The sequence below is a fragment of the Lepisma saccharinum genome, chromosome 22 (assembly GCF_977018435.1).
Source record: "Lepisma saccharinum chromosome 22, izLepSacc3.1, whole genome shotgun sequence".
NCBI classification, from domain to species: domain Eukaryota; kingdom Metazoa; phylum Arthropoda; class Insecta; order Zygentoma; family Lepismatidae; genus Lepisma; species Lepisma saccharinum.
In genome coordinates, this window is record NC_139250.1 from 6120899 (window position 1) to 6137529 (window position 16631).

At 36.2% G+C, this 16631-nt stretch overlaps 2 protein-coding genes across 2 annotated transcripts in view; both read right to left on the reverse strand.

Annotated features, from left to right (window-relative positions):
- Nucleotides 1-676: 676 nt before the first annotated feature.
- The window catches only part of LOC146004770 (uncharacterized), a 239756-nt gene continuing 223801 nt past the window's right edge, over nt 677-16631 (reverse strand). Inside the window, exons 5-7 of the mRNA XM_083143755.1 lie at nt 4277-4366; nt 2621-2695; nt 677-1752 (exon numbers count right to left, since the gene is read on the reverse strand). Of these exons, the coding sequence (XP_082999881.1) occupies nt 1298-1752; nt 2621-2695; nt 4277-4366 (620 nt within the window). The 3' untranslated portion in view covers nt 677-1297. The remainder of the gene's footprint in view (nt 1753-2620; nt 2696-4276; nt 4367-16631) is intronic.
- LOC146004930 (uncharacterized) overlaps nt 5645-16631 on the reverse strand; it is a 29186-nt gene continuing 18199 nt past the window's right edge. The window contains exons 5-7 of the mRNA XM_083143981.1: nt 15429-15686; nt 14432-14572; nt 5645-5754 (exon numbers count right to left, since the gene is read on the reverse strand). Coding sequence (XP_083000107.1) covers nt 5645-5754; nt 14432-14572; nt 15429-15686 — 509 coding nt within the window. The remainder of the gene's footprint in view (nt 5755-14431; nt 14573-15428; nt 15687-16631) is intronic.

Genomic DNA, 16631 nt, shown 5'->3' on the forward strand with positions numbered 1-16631 from the left:
CCGGGTACGATACCCGGTGGAGGCACATAGTCGTTCGAATTCCACTTTAAACTGTAGTCCAGTCCCGATTAGCCTTACTGCGCATAAACTGGACTTAAAACAACAAATCAATCAATTTTAATAAATAACTGAAATGGTTGCAACTAACAATCAAATAAATAGATTTTCTCCAACTTATCCCGGTTAGCCATATTTCAACTGTGCTTAAATTGACCACGTCTTCGATCATTGGCTGATATATACCAATACGTCATTGAGTACATCTGCCAATAGAAAGGGGAACTAAAAACCACTTCAATCCTTGAAGATGAGAGTGGCGTTAGCTCTCGAAAGCCTATCCGGAAATCACCTGGCTAATATCCGGATAAATCTTTTTCATCATCTTCATCAAAAAAAGGGATGTCTCTCATTTCTTTCTTTCTTTCAGTGGTTGGACACACATGAAATTTCAAGAGAAGCAACGACAATAACATAAAATAGATCATTAATCAGATAAGTGAATAATTTGTTTCACATAAGATTTTATTTATTCCAATTGTTAAAATTTATTAATGTTCAAACAATGATGGAAGAACATACTGGAGCATTTAGTATTTACACAGCAACCTCTGCAATTTGAAACCAACCACTCTTCAGCCATAAAGAGAAATACCATGGACAGTTCCAGAATGGGCCAAATAAAGCTTCTGTACACTCACCGGCAATAAAAATGCGTTGTGTGTGTTGCCTAACTCTACAGGATAAGTGGATTTTAATAGCAAGTTTTCAATGGCAACTTCTACCACCGCCGCACAGTTAGGCAACACACACAACGTCTTGCAGAGAAGCGAGTATTTCACGATATAGGTGTCCCATTTTTATTGTCGGTGAGTGTACAACAACAATTCTATTTATTTTACAAAATACAAAAGTATTACAACTCTATGTCATGCTACGGAGATGGTGGTGAAGAAAAGACCTTTAGGTAATATTGAGTGACAGAAATGCAAGAAAGATCATAAAAAAACAACAAAACGATAAAAGTACAATGAGTAGATCAGAAATGTCTATGGAATGCAAAAATATTGCAAGTTAATCTTTGTATCTCTTTGTGTTTGTCTTTATCACTGTTATGGTACACTATCCCGTTTTGTATGACAAATAGCCTCTTTGCATTTTTGTCATTCAGCATTCTTCTATCGCCATATTGTTTCTTAACTGGTTGCATTCTTATTTGCTCTGTAAATATGAATTTCGGGCCAAATATATGCAGAAGCAGCACTGATTCCTTGTAATAAAATAACCACGCATTTGTTCACTATTTCACAGATTCATACATTGAATTCTCCACTTCAACACTATCTAATTTCTCATAATTCGGTAGACGCACATTTCTAGCAACGGAAGCAACACGGTTGTCCATCAAATAGTCACAACTGCTCTTCCCGTACATGTCGTTCATAACCAGACCGTCTTCTTCATCAACTACGGAATTCATTCTCGAATACAGAGGAACTTGGTAGATGTGTTTGGAATCATCAACGTCTTCCGATCTGTTAGGGGTCAGTGGGATTGCATAAACTACATTCACCTCACTGACTTTCCTTGGATTCTGAGGGTTTCCTTTTTTGTAATATATCGTATCTATCTCCTGGTAAACAGATTCGCCTGAAACCGGTTCTTCTGCTTTCGTCTTGTGCCGTCTGACAAGGAGGACAATAGAAGCAGTCACTATAAGAAGCAAGCATGCTCCTACTATGGTTCCTACCAGAACTGAAAAATAAAATATGAAAAGAGAGGTAATTCATGAATCTCAAGTGAAAGTAAGTGTCATCAACCCGTTTCCAGAAACAATCAACGTGGAATCAGAGATGCATCTTTAGTTAAAGTAAAAGAGATGACGAAACAGTGTAGCCAGATCAGACTTTCAATTTACGTCTTTGAAAAATTAGCTAATGAAACTCCCATTAAAAAAAAACATTGATAAGAGAGAAATACACAACCAAGTCAACAAAAAATTAAAGGATATTGGAAAATTGTTAGGAGAAAATACTATTAAAATAATAACTTATAATGGACCTGTTGGCATGTAGGATCAATTCGCAAAATGTTGCATTTACCAGAATGTTATCGAATACAGTCAAATATCACAACAGAAAATTTATAATTTTCACAGCATTCCCCACTGGAAATGTAAAATTTGTAAGAAACACGAAAAAGTTACATAAAATACCAAAGTTGCATGCTTTGGGACATATATGCAGGTAGAATATATTGAGCACATCACATCATCCACTTATACGTAAGTAATTTAGAACAACGGTTAACATTTTCAAAGTTATCGCTATATAAAAAGTAATGTTTCTAAATGTAAGTTATATTTCCTCGCATATGAAAACAAGAACCAATCAACAGAAGTTAGTGTCACTTTCGAATTCAGCATCCAAAATCTGTCAAGAGCTTCCAATTTTGTTTCTGTTCAAATATCATTGTAGCAGGGAGGCGTGTGAATCAGGAAATTATACTGTACGATCAACAGCACAGCATCATAACATTAGAACAGGATTCAAGTTCCCAGATAATACAATCCTATCTTAAAACTACAAACTATTCATGTTCGGAATATCTCTGAACTGCTCACCTTCTGTTGTTTCCAGTGACGTGAATGTAGTCTCCTTGTCACTAGCTTGAGAACTTATCTCTACAACTGGGAAATCTGGAAATAGTAATAAAACAAAATATTCCAATAAATCAATAACTGTGAGCTTTGGAATGTTATCGAGTAAGTTGTTGTTAGTATTATTATTAAGAGAAGAAAATAAATTTAATAAATTTGAACAATAAAAGACAATTGTTAAAGGAAGAAAATTAAGGAAAATTAACATGAGAACTTGAAATGAAATAATTAACAAATTTGACAGTTTGGTACCTGGGATATATCGTAGGCAGTGACACGAGTTGTAGCTAGAAAAGGTACTCTTCAATAGACCAAGTGATTTTTGTTATTAATTGATTAGATTAAGGTATTTTACATCACTTTTCTGCCACTTTTGACTAATCACAAAGATAAGGATGAGTAATGATGATGAAATTGATGAAGGGACACTCACAAAGAACACCCATGCTCAGGTTGGGATTCAAACCCGAGACCCCCTGGCGTCGTAGCATGCTATAATCATTCCGCCACGGAGGCCGACTAAAGTTCCTATTAATGCATAGTAAATCCCCATTGAAACCATTAATAACAACATGAATATCAAACATTTATTTTTATTGGAAGATATAGCCAACCTAATATTTGAAAGCCAGCCAGTGGCCCTCTCGTGCCAGAAAACGTGGCACGGCCACTCCTTCAATATATTTATGTAAAGATATGACCAACACACATCACACAATAACTAAAATGTTGTACGGGGTGTGCAAAAGGTAACTGTGCACCTACACTACGCTTCATTACGCAGATAAAAACTTCCCTTTCTTGATGTTTGTTGGTACATAAGGGCATGGACAGTTGGTTAGTAAGACACTCATTGTTGTCATTCACTCACTTCAGTTGTTTCTTCGGAGCGTGATCTTGCAATCCGCGGAACTGCATTAGCAATGGTTTTGTTACTTCGAAGCTCGTGTGTTTTTGGTGGAACAAGTCTTTCGACATGGAGGTGAATATACTGAAGAAGTGCGAAATAAGTTTATGGAAAGGTTTCCTGATACAGATCCACCACATCGTAATGCAGTGCGGCGGTTGATCGATACATTTCGCAGAAAGGGATCAGTGAAGAATGTGCCGAAATCAGGCAGGTCACGAGTTCTAACAGAGGACAAATTACAGGATATTTCGATTAGAATAGAGCAAAGCCCAAAAAAGTCAATTCGTAAATTGTCACAGCAAGTGAGTGTGTCGTACGGCAGCGCAAGAACCGCACTGAAAAAGCACTTACATTTACACCCCTACAAAATAACAGTAGTGCAATACCTGCAACAAAGGGACCACGACAAGCGTGTTGAGTATTGCCAGTGGTTCAGAGACTAACCATTGCTAATGCAGTTACGCGCTTTGCAAGATCACGCTCCGAAGAGACAACTGAAGAAACAATAATGAGTGGCTGACAATAATGAGACACTGACAACAATGAGTGACTGACAACAATGAGTGTCTTACTAACCAACTGTCGATGTCCTTATGTACCAACAAACATCAAGAAAGGTAAGTTTTTCTCTGCGTAATGAAGCATAGTGTAGGTGCACAGTTACCTTTTGCTCATCCGGTACTTAAGAGTAAGATGTGTCTTTTACATACCTTCATCCATGTACGCTGTTGAACTTAGTTGAGATATTTCTGTCACATTCACACCTGCATAATGTTCATTATCTGTTGTGGGCAATTCGTCTAATGAAAGAGAATCAACTAATTTAGTATAGTACATGACACCAAGAGTAAATAACACTGACAAACTATTACAAAATATACATCAAGACGAGCTCAATAAGAGCTCGTTACGACACTACAAGTCCTCAGAAAAGGCATTTCCTCTCCTATTTGTTTGCTGTGATGTATTATTTTGTTGGATATCATATTAAATTGAGTAACCAGTAAGGTGAAGCCACTAGGGTTAACCCCACCTCCTTAAATCGTACATGTGACACCATCCATACATCATGTTACACGGGCTAAGGCTTCTGCATTAGATACGTTTACACGTTTTATCTAGAAGTTTTCACACTCCATATATCGGCTCTTACCCTGATTAGTCACACTAAAATTTTGTCATTATTCGACACAAAAACAACATTATCAGTGGGAACCATGAAACAATGTCTATCGCTGCATATGTACATACAGGATGGAATGCCACTTTTCAAGGGCTCACAGTGTCGAAGGAAGTCTTTAAGAAGTAAAATGTTATTATGGAAATTGTTCGACTATCCGCTTTGAAAGTTTGTGCTGTTGTATGGCGACATCCTCTATATGTATGTAACATGTTCAAAAATGTTTTAATGGGGAAGGAGGAATCCTTTCTTTTAGCAGTTAACCCAATAATTTGACAGTTTCTTTTGCAACTTGACGTTCTTTATTTTTAAGAAGTCTGGGCCAAATGGTTTATGATCCACACCCACCATTGCCAACCCTAACTTGAGTACATCACTGTACGTATGTATGATGTTAACTTGTATCGTTATTTTGAACTAACTTATGCAACCAATAAGTTATTTTGTAAGGGCATTTCTCAAATTAAGTTAACCTAAAATAAACTTATCGGTGTAAGATTTGCAGTATCCCAATAGCCCTATTCAATTCATGAAAAAAAATGATCATGAATATAACAGTAAATAAACCATAAACATATCAATTTAACAAATAGTACTAACATCAATGATGGAGTTGTTCACATGAAGGCTTATTCGATCTTTGTATGTTTCTTATATTACGTGACTTTTATGATGTCACTTTCGACTATTAGCGACGATGAGGATGACTGGATAATTAAGTCAAATTGATGAAGAAAGAAACACCTATGCTCAGACTAAGATTCAAACCCAGAACCTTTACAATGAGTCAATCATTTAATGCTATTCACCACCAAGGCAGATATTCGCCATTCGTTCTCAATGTTGTAATTAGACAAATCATAAGCATTCGAAATATCAATACAAATGTTATTCTCAACTAAGATATATAAAAAATATATACAAAAATATACTCGCCTAATACTTCTGGTGTTAAAGTGTTTGCACTTGAATACGAAGAATCTTTTGGGAAAGAGTAACTTTCAATAGCTGGAAAAAGAAACAGAGAAAATTAACATAAACACTAAATAGTATTGATGTTGAAATATAACTTGTTGCTGAGAACTAATACAGAAATTGACATCCATGCATAGCATAGCTATATTCAGTGGCGGCGATTGGGTTCCAAAACTAGGGGGGGGGGGTAATGTGCAAAAAGTGGGGAGGCAAGGACAGTTTACTTTACCTTGGTACAGTGTCTCTCAAAAGTTTTAGGACAACGACATTTTAAACTAGGCAACCCAATTTACACAAGGCGTTGGTGGGTTGCGTGTAGAGTTAGGCTCAATTTCAGGGTTGCCACATGCACAATAAATATTTATAAAATACGCGAAAGAAATAAAAACAAGTATTAGTGTATAAAAAGTATTAAAAATATCAATATTATATCGCAAGTGACAAAATTCTTTCTGAAAGAAAAATAATAGGTTCTCTAGCATTTCATCGCTGATGAGTCTACAGAAAGGAGAAGAGGTGAGAGAAAACGAGAGGTGACAAAGGACAGGAGAAAGAGAAAGCGAGAGGAGAAGAGGAAAAGTAGAGGAGAGAAGAAAGAGAGGATAGACGAGGAGAGGAGATGTAGTGAGGAGAATGGAAAAAGATTCTAGGAGAGATGAGGAAAATGGAGCAAAGAAGAGAAAAGAGAAGGAAAACGAGATGAGAGAAGACTGGAGAGTAGAGTAAAGGAGAGAAAAAGAGAAGAAAGAAAAGAAGAGGAGAAAAGTGCGTGGAGTTGGAAATCTAAGACAGGAAAGGAGATACGAGGAGTGGAGATAAGTGGGATGGAGATAAGATGCGAGAAAAGTAGGGAAGGCGATATGAGATAAACGCAGAGCAGAAGGAGGGGAGAGAAGAAGGAGAAGGAGAAGAGAAGAACAGAAGGGACTGAAGAGAAGAGGTAGTTGCAGAAAATATCGTCTCAGCGTCAAGAATTGATGCATTGGTCAAATTATCGACATGAAACATTCAATAACATTTTGAAATGTATTGGAGAATGTATTAAATCGGTGCGAAATGCCTTTTGGCTTAGTTCAGAGCAAAATCAAAGATCTTACATGGAAGATTTTACCTGCGATTATACCACTAAAAACATGAATGTAATTTTAATATTTATAAGAATTATCCAATTTTTGTCCACTTCTCGGTTCGTTGAAATGGAGATTTTGTAATTTAACATTTCCCGTCACCCCATCGTTAATTCCAAACTGAATCATTCCGTTTCACACGGGGTGAACAATGAACACAATGGGATAGGTCTAAAACTTACGAAAATTTTCTGCCACCGGAAGGGTTTGAACCTACAACCATCCGATTGACAGTCCTGAACGTTAAACACTACACTACAAGCTTTCGTTCCTGAAAGTAAGTAGAAGGAGCTGACCAATGTGAAATGTAGATGCAACTCTCCTCCTACATGTAATATGCAAACAATACTTGTTTGTAACAAAGAAAACGAAGGTAGTACGACTCGGAGAAAACATTTAATGGAGAATTGCACATGATGAGAACTTTTTTTTTTGCGGAGGTATCCTTGCATTGAACTCGAGTGGGAAAAGGGGTAAAATTAGTATGTCCTGAATTGCCACAAATATAAATAGTTTTTTCATTAATATTTGTCAATGTCTTTGAAGCAGTATACAATTATCGTTAAAGTATTATAATTCACGATCTTATACATGAAAATATCATTTATTTGTTTATTTTTTTAATAAATTCCATTTGCAGAACAATGTAGCTACTATACACTGCTATTACAATTAATGTTAGCATGCTCTTGTTTGTAATGAAAGGAGAATTAAAAAAAGAACACCTCCTAAGGAGGATCGAACCTGGGACCAAAATCAATGCTTTCAAGAACTCTAACCAATACATTACGCCCTTTGCTTCCCTTGGAGCAACAGTTCTTAATTATTCTGTCGCGTCAATATTGTAAACGTTATCCTGCAAAAAGAAGTTCAATACTGTGATATAGCTCTGTGCTTCTAGAATTACTCTATACACATGCATTTGAAAATTAACTCTGAATTTATTTCTTCGTTGTTAGTATATCTAAGCTTGTGAATATATTTTATTTGTAATTTTGTAACGGTTACATGAACATCTAGGTAATAGTTCCTTATAATAACCTCAGGTTGACCAAGTTGCCAATACAAACAAATGGAATACAGATTGCCTTCGAGCTTACATTGTTAAAAAGGAGCGGGTACGCGTATTACTATCCCAATACTTATTCAATAAGGTTTCTTGGTTGTCAGAAATTATCACTTAAACTATTGCATGTTGAGCTAGTGCCCACCTAGCCGCCTCTGATTAAATCTATCATTCTCCAGATTCTCTTTAAAATTCGACTCTGGTCACTTGTAACTTGCTGGGTGCATCGACGGACAATGTTTTGCGATAAGAAGCGGCCTTGAATAGCGTGAGTGAGTCACTTTGAACGCGAGCAAGCTACGCTACCAAGGTTGTCTGTCTTTGAAAACCAAGTCATTTTTTTTCACCGTTTCCGAACGCGATTGCTATTGTAGAAGTACGGTATATATTCTCACAAAAGAGCAAGAAAGGAAATTAGTCCAATTTTCTCCCGTCGTTTAAAACCAAATATTATCTATGAAACGAAAAGTTCACGATTGTCAATAAACCTATCTGAGTATAAGGTGGATGTAAATAATAAATTTAATACAAAGATTCTCCAAAATTTCTCTCCCACTGTTTACGTCACTAACGTCAGGCCAGTATCCAGGGGGGGACATGGGGGCCATGCCCACCTCGAACCCTGAAATATTTAAATGTGAACCTATCAATAACTGCGAAAATAACATCGTCGATTTTAGAAATGTGTAAACATTTCAATTTTGTTCTTACATAAATGAATCTGTTTCTTGCGCAAAAGTCTTCAGGCTGCATATTGGATGGTTTTAGTTTTATAATGCAAGGCTAGCAGAAGTCCGATTCACCGATTTAGTCAGGACAGTGCGCTACTTACAATCCCTGTCCCGACTTTTTCGAACTGCAATCGTGATGCGAGAATGTCTCTTTGTTATTGTTGTTTTCTTAACTCACAATTAGACATGTTATTTAGTGTAATAATAATTCCTAGTACGCAACATTTAATTTATAAATATATTATTTTCTAAACATAGAATTATCATGACTTTTGAATCCCGCTCGCACTATTTGAACTATTTTGTAATGTCTGTCTCTCTCTCTCTCATACACACCATCACACACACACATTTGGGTCTGGCCAATCCCTCAAAGAAATCCTGCGTACTGGCCTAATCTACGTCAATGACAGAAATGCAAGCAATACTTTTATTTATATTTAACCCAATGAAAGGAATGTGGAAGAATTTAAAAGAAATAAGAAAGAGCGGAACTACTGTTGCTCTACTTTAAAAATTGTTGTCCTTCGAGGAAGAAAAATAAGAAGGATTTACTCCAGCACCTTAACACAGTGTCCCACGAGTCTCTCTTGACTAATACTGTCAAGTGTGAAGAATAAAATTTTCCGCCTGTTTACGTCTCACGTTGAGCAGATTTGGTAGTTCGCAAACGGTGTAATTATTTCGTGTTACCTTACGCAACAGCAAATACATTTCATAAGACTGTTCTGAACACCAGACTTGCGTCAGTAAACAAGCATTTCGTCTGTTGCAGTATCACAGGAAAAGAACATCGTCCTGCAATGTTCAAGCCTCTAGATATTTTTATTAATAATGTCTAATCCCAATAATAATTTAGAAGAAATAACTCGCATTTTCACAACTACCAATATTCTCGTTTTTCTTCATCACTTCGAAAATTATTTCTCGAAGATATCTGCTATACTACAAGAAAGCAATCCAAAATTAAAGTAAAAGTTCAACCACATGTATACCCAACTTCATTTACAATATTGGAGAGACAGAATACTTAAAAATTGTTGTTTCAATTGAAAGTAAGGGCGTGGTGTAGTGGTTAGAGTTCTTGAAAGCATTGATTTTGGTCCCAGGTTCGATCCTCCTTAGGAGGTGTTCTTTTTTAAATTCTCCTTTCATTACAAACAAGAGCATGCTAACATTAATTGTAATAGCAGTGTATAGTAGCTACATTGTTCTGCAAATGGAATTTATTAAAAAAATAAACAAATAAATGATATTTTCATGTATAAGATCGTGAATTATAATACTTTAACGATAATTGTGTACTGCTTCAAAGACATTGACAAATATTAATGAAAAAACTATTTATATTTGTGGCAATTCAGGACATACTAATTTTACCCCTTTTCCCACTCGAGTTCAATGCAAGGATACCTCCGCAAAAAAAAAAGTTCTCATCATGTGCAATTCTCCATTAAATGTTTTCTCCGAGTCGCACTACCTTCGTTTTCTTTGTTACAAACAAGTATTGTTTGCACATTACATGTAGGAGGAGAGTTGCATCTACATTTCACATTGGTCAGCTCCTTCTACTTACTTTCAGGAGCGAAAGCTTGTAGTGTAGTGTTTAACGTTCAGGACTGTCAATCGGATGGTTGTAGGTTCAAACCCTTCCGGTGGCAGAAAATTTTCGTAAGTTTTAGACCTATCCCATTGTGTTCATTGTTCACCCCGTGTGAAACGGAATGATTCAGTTTGGAATTAACGATGGGGTGACGGGAAATGTTAAATTACAAAATCTCCATTTCAACGAACCGAGAAGTGGACAAAAATTGGATAATTCTTATAAATATTAAAATTACATTCATGTTTTTAGTGGTATAATCGCAGGTAAAATCTTCCATGTAAGATCTTTGATTTTGCTCTGAACTAAGCCAAAAGGCATTTCGCACCGATTTAATACATTCTCCAATACATTTCAAAATGTTATTGAATGTTTCATGTCGATAATTTGACCAATGCATCAATTCTTGACGCTGAGACGATATTTTCTGCAACTACCTCTTCTCTTCAGTCCCTTCTGTTCTTCTCTTCTCCTTCTCCTTCTTCTCTCCCCTCCTTCTGCTCTGCGTTTATCTCATATCGCCTTCCCTACTTTTCTCGCATCTTATCTCCATCCCACTCATCTCCACTCCTCGTATCTCCTTTCCTGTCTTAGATTTCCAACTCCACGCACTTTTCTCCTCTTCTTTTCGTTCTTCTCTTTTTCTCTCCTTTACTCTACTCTCCAGTCTTCTCTCATCTCGTTTTCCTTCTCTTTTCTCTTCTTTGCTCCATTTTCCTCATCTCTCCTAGAATCTTTTTCCATTCTCCTCACTACATCTCCTCTCCTCGTCTATCCTCTCTTTCTTCTCTCCTCTACTTTTCCTCTTCTCCTCTCGCTTTCTCTTTCTTCTGTCCTTTGTCACCTCTCGTTTTCTCTCACCTCTTCTCCTTTCTGTAGACTCATCAGCGATGAAATGCTAGAAAACCTATTATTTTTCTTTCAGAAAGAATTTTGTCACTTGCGATATAATATTGATATTTTTAATACTTTTTATACACTAATACTTGTTTTTATTTCTTTCGCGTATTTTATAAATATTTATTGTGCATGTGGCAACCCTGAAATTGAGCCTAACTCTACACGCAACCCACCAACGCCTTGTGTAAATTGGGTTGCCTAGTTTAAAATGTCGTTGTCCTAAAACTTTTGAGAGACACTGTACATAAAGTTTAGCATAGTGCGGGGGGAAAGTGGCAAAAAACGGGGGGCAACTGCCTCCTCGCCCCCCTAATCGCAACCCCAGGCTATATTTCTAAATAAGTGGAGTTTATCAATGCCAATAAGGGGAGTTTATAAATTACAATAAGGTATCCGTTCACTATGGAGTCATATAGTACATGCAATTAATATTATTATGAGAATGGACGTCACAAGGGGCCCCATCCCCTCCGGATACTAGTTTCGTTAACCATCCTGTACCCAAGGAGGTCATGCCCTCCTCAAACTATGAAATATTTTAATGTTAACCTACCAAACATACAAAAATAACATTGACAATTTTTCAAATTTCCAAAGACATCTTGATTTTGTCTTTGCATAAATAATTGGGTTGTTTGTGGAGAAAGGCGGGCTCCATAAGTCTGCAGCCTGCAATATTTGCTAATTTTAGTTTTATAGCCATTGACATCAGCATAATATTCCTAATGTTGTTTATGATAATACTAATCTCATTTTAGTATCTCACATTTAAAATTTCAATTTCCTCTTGTGAACATTATTAGAATAATTAAATCAAGAAGACTTAGATGAGTAGGGCATATGGCACGAACGGGAGAGAAAAGAAGAGTTTGCAGGATTCTTGTTGGGAAACCTGATGGTAAGAGACCTGAAGGAAATCGGTAAGGATGGAAAAGATTGGATTGAACTTGCTCAGGTTAGGGGCAGATGAAAGGCTTGTGTTGCTGCAACCATAAACCTTCGGGTTTGAGAATGCTAGATAGTTAGTTACATGGCCAGTCCGGTTTGGGGGGGAGGCTATCTGGGGCTAACTTTTTCATGCTTTTATCTATTACAAAAATCATCATGGACATTCTCCTTGGAAGACATCATCTTATCCAAAAGAAATGGAATTGTTAAAAGAAAGAAATACACTATTATAGATAGTTGCAAAATTATTAAAGAAAACATTTCTTCTTTAGAATAAAGAAGGTATATTTTAATATGTGATAATATTAATGGGTAATCCTGTGTTCATGGCACTGAGCAAATTCTAATGCTGAAGGCATTTAAAAGCACAATCAACACTGGTAACGGAATAGTAAAAATTTAAATTGCCTTAATTTCTGTGCAACGAAACTTCATATTTTCCTAATTTTACTACGACTATATTCGTGGAGAAAACTTTTAAGATATTACACCCCTTACGTATTTGTCTTATCTAAACTTCAATAGAAGTGTTCTGTTTTTTTTGCTCATCTGTATAAATTCCTGAAAAAATTGTCAGTCAACTACAATTTCCCTTTCTATGTTCGACAGTGATGTGGAAGAAAATTTGCCTTGCCCATGGTTGACATTAGCTATGCTTTAATACGTCTCATTGCAAATAAAGAAAAGACGGTTCAGCTGTAGCTGAAGACACTTGAAGTGTAATGTAATAAAACTATGTCAACTGAAAATGATCAGCTACCCAGGGTGTGATATATGATTTTATCAGAGAGTGGGAGGCTATATTAATAACCTTATAGATGTTTGCGAAGAGCTCATCCAGAATTCTATTTAGTAGGCTCTAATAAGTTTCCATTCATTTAAACCTTGCATACAGATCTTCTTTACCACTTCTTATAAGGGGACGTTAATTGCATAATATCTAATCTACAGTAACAGAAATCAACACCATTCTAATTTCGTTGATTCAGATTATAGTCCAGTACCACCTATTGGCAAATAAGAAACCAAATAAGAATGAACTTCAACGTATAAGTTTTGCCAACATTCAATGAGCAGCGACGTATCTAAAAATAATGCTTAAGGCTTAACGAAATAATATGTATTTTAATATAGATACATATGGGACTGTTCTTTAATTTTCTTTCTCAAATTCAATAGTCTAAGCCTGTTTGTTCGACGCCTCAATTTTACTATTACTAAAGTCTCTATTAAAAGAAATGATTATTCTGTCATATGTGCCTTCATTTCATAAACAGTATGAGCACATCAAATAATGATTTTCTGAAAATTTCCAGTCTCGAAAAGATGATAAAGATTCCTTGTTGTTTACATATCCTTCCACGATAATCTTTCTGTGGGTTACTTGAAACAACAAATAAGCTGCTTTTGGCCTCCAGAATAATCACTTTATGCTGAGCAGGGCGGCACTGGGGGGGAGGGGGGGTTGATTTCAAGCAGTAGCATTCCTAGAAGTGATCCACAAGATTCACCTATCACCGAGAGTTCAACAACTTTCAACTGCACCGCCTTCTTACAATGAAAACCCCAAATAAATCCAGCTCATCTGCATACATATTGGTGCATACATACACAAAGACTTAGAGAAGAGCGATCTCGTCAATGAACTGTAGTTATCACCGTTTAATAAAATAATTACGCGCACTTCAATCACTTCTACATGATCGGGACACATTCACGCGACATTTAGCCGTACATCTTTAAGTGCCCTGCACGCATACAAATCCACAGAAACTAAATTCACTTCTTTGAAGAACTCACTATTTTCCTATCAAAACTTATATTCTGTTCAAGTCTCTACAATGACGGGTTCTCTTTTTCATTTTCGAAAACACACAATTGTAGGAACTCATTGTTGAAAGGCTACATTTGTATAAACACTGAATGCAACGCCGCTATTGTTTGAATGTAACAATGTTTAGACTCCAAGTTGGAAGATCAAAAGAAATAACGGCCATTTTCTTCGAAATCTTGTCCGGAACATATGTCCCCGTAAAAAGGCACAAGCAACTTTCTTTATATTCTACATTTCTACATCAGGACATAATTTGAAATTCTTTCCTCATGTGTGACTGCCACACCACAAGAGTAACACATGAAAGTCTCATGAGAATTTTCTAATTTTTGTGTGCAATTTCTTTCCTTAATTATTTTATGCATATGTCGCATGTGTTGGGGGGGGGGCTAATGTCTAGTTCTGGGGGTGCTTAGCCATCCATAGCCCCTACCTAACTACGCCCGTGGTTAGTTAGTTACTTTTATTTCTCTCTTGTGAAATATGTAATGTCTACTATACCTGCCTGACAAATCCAAGCATTTACGCAGGAGCAGTTGCGAAATGCCCACTTGTAGTTTGCATATTTACGTAAAGCCACACAGTCAGCTCCATCCAGTGAAGAATATTTTGACCAAAATTCATCTGGTACTACATTGCTCCCTGAAATTATTTGGTTTTGTATTAATATATTGGAAATGGGGGGGACATTTAACTTTGATTTATTTTTTATTTCTTTCCATAAAAAGTAATCTCAAAACAGTAATGGTCAAATTAAACATTATAACTTATACACATTAGATATTCTTCTTTTTTCATTGATATTGTAGTTAATAACATGACAATAAGTTTATTAAGGTCAAAATAATTGATTGGAAGAGTTATACAGAGTATACGCAAAGGAATGTCGAAGTTATAAGTCGTTATGATTATGCAATCCAACGTATTCATTTGTAGCTTAAACGTAGTAAGAGAAAGAGAGCAACTGTGGAAATGTTGTCTGGCAACAATGAAAAGCTGTTTCTTCACCCCAACGCGTGACAGCGCCAGTGTTCAAGATGGCGACTCCTCTGCAGAAATCTCCTACAGTTTTCGAAATGCAATTCAGTCATTACAGTTCAGCGGGCATTGAGACGTGAATATAGACGTGATCCCACTTCGGGACTTGCACAGGGTGCCGCATCCATTTCGCCGGAGACGCTGACTGGAATGTGAGAAGAACTCGGCTATCTGTTGGATTTGTGCTGTGTAACGAAAAATGCCCATATTGACCAATTGTAGCGTGTGTTCAGTGCGTGTAGTAGATGTTGTATAAACTTGTATGCCGTCTTATGTATGGCTTATCATTGAATGCCGCTGATAAGAGAAATTACACAATTTTTAAAATTTCGATATTCTTTTGTGTACTCCCTGTATAAGAGATCAGTATTAGCTATTTACATAATATGATATAAAACAATTGAAACAATTAAGTATTAACACTTTTGTTCTTATGCATAGGCATATGTAATTATATTACCGTCCATCCATTGAGTTTTATTTTCTTTCCTTTGGAGTCCAATCCAATAATAAAAAACTTCAGAGTCAAGATTGTTCTCCAGAAACTCCTGTATGTTGGAAGAGGATATGTGAACTAAACGTCCAGGTGAACAGGATTGGTTTGCCTCATGGAAAGATAACTTTTCTCCAACTGAGAAATAGTAGCACATCCTGCCCAAAACATGGATTTTCATGGTCGTATTTTTTCTAAGTGTTGGGCACTGTTTTGAAGAATAACCTGAAAATAATTTATGCTTAATAAATATGAGGAAAGTTTGAAACCTTGTATAGGTTGCACAAAAGTATGGGCTAGCCCTTGAAGCTGCATGTTAACAAATAAGAAAATGTTGTTATTTTTATTACAACATAGTCGTTAACATAATATTGCATACAATATTGAGAATGGTTTGATTGAATTGCATCTCTATTTTTATTACTATTATTATTATTATTATTAATAATAATAATAATAATAATAATAATGCTCTCAAACATCGACTGCACTACAGCCTGCGCGGTTTCATAACCTATTCCATTACTAGGGTAGATGCAAACAAACTAACTAATATTTATCAACTAGACAGAATTTTATTTCGGGGGAAGCCCATCCCTTATCAGTAGCCGCCATCTAAAGGCAAAAAAGTGTGTGGGAGGATAGAAGTCCTGAAGATGAATTTCTCAGTATATTACAATTTGTTATTATGAAAGATCCTTATAAAAAAGTAAAATTAATTACCAGTATACAGCATTTAAATTAGATATTTGTAGGATTGGGGGGCCTTAGCCCCCCCGTGTCCTCCTGGCTACGAGCCTGGTGGGGGCAATGCGAGAGAATGATATCTCCCAGTTAAGAAAATTTTTCATAAAGAATGTCTCCCCAGCTAGGATAATGCATGGGCACAGGGCACATACAGCATTGTCTCCATATTGATCAATACAACTACCTCCCCCCCCCCAGATAGTAATTTCCACTTTGAGCACTAACTATATGTGTGTGAAACAGGAAGGTATTTTAAATGATGTCAACACGATATAACATGAGAAGCAATGTGTGAAGTTGTGGGTATTTTTTTCATTAAATAAAAAAATGACTGGATATTTTTCATAAACTTCATGAGGCACTTTTTTATATAAAAAAAATATTTATATGCCGACAAGTACAATAGATCAGAAAACTTCTGAA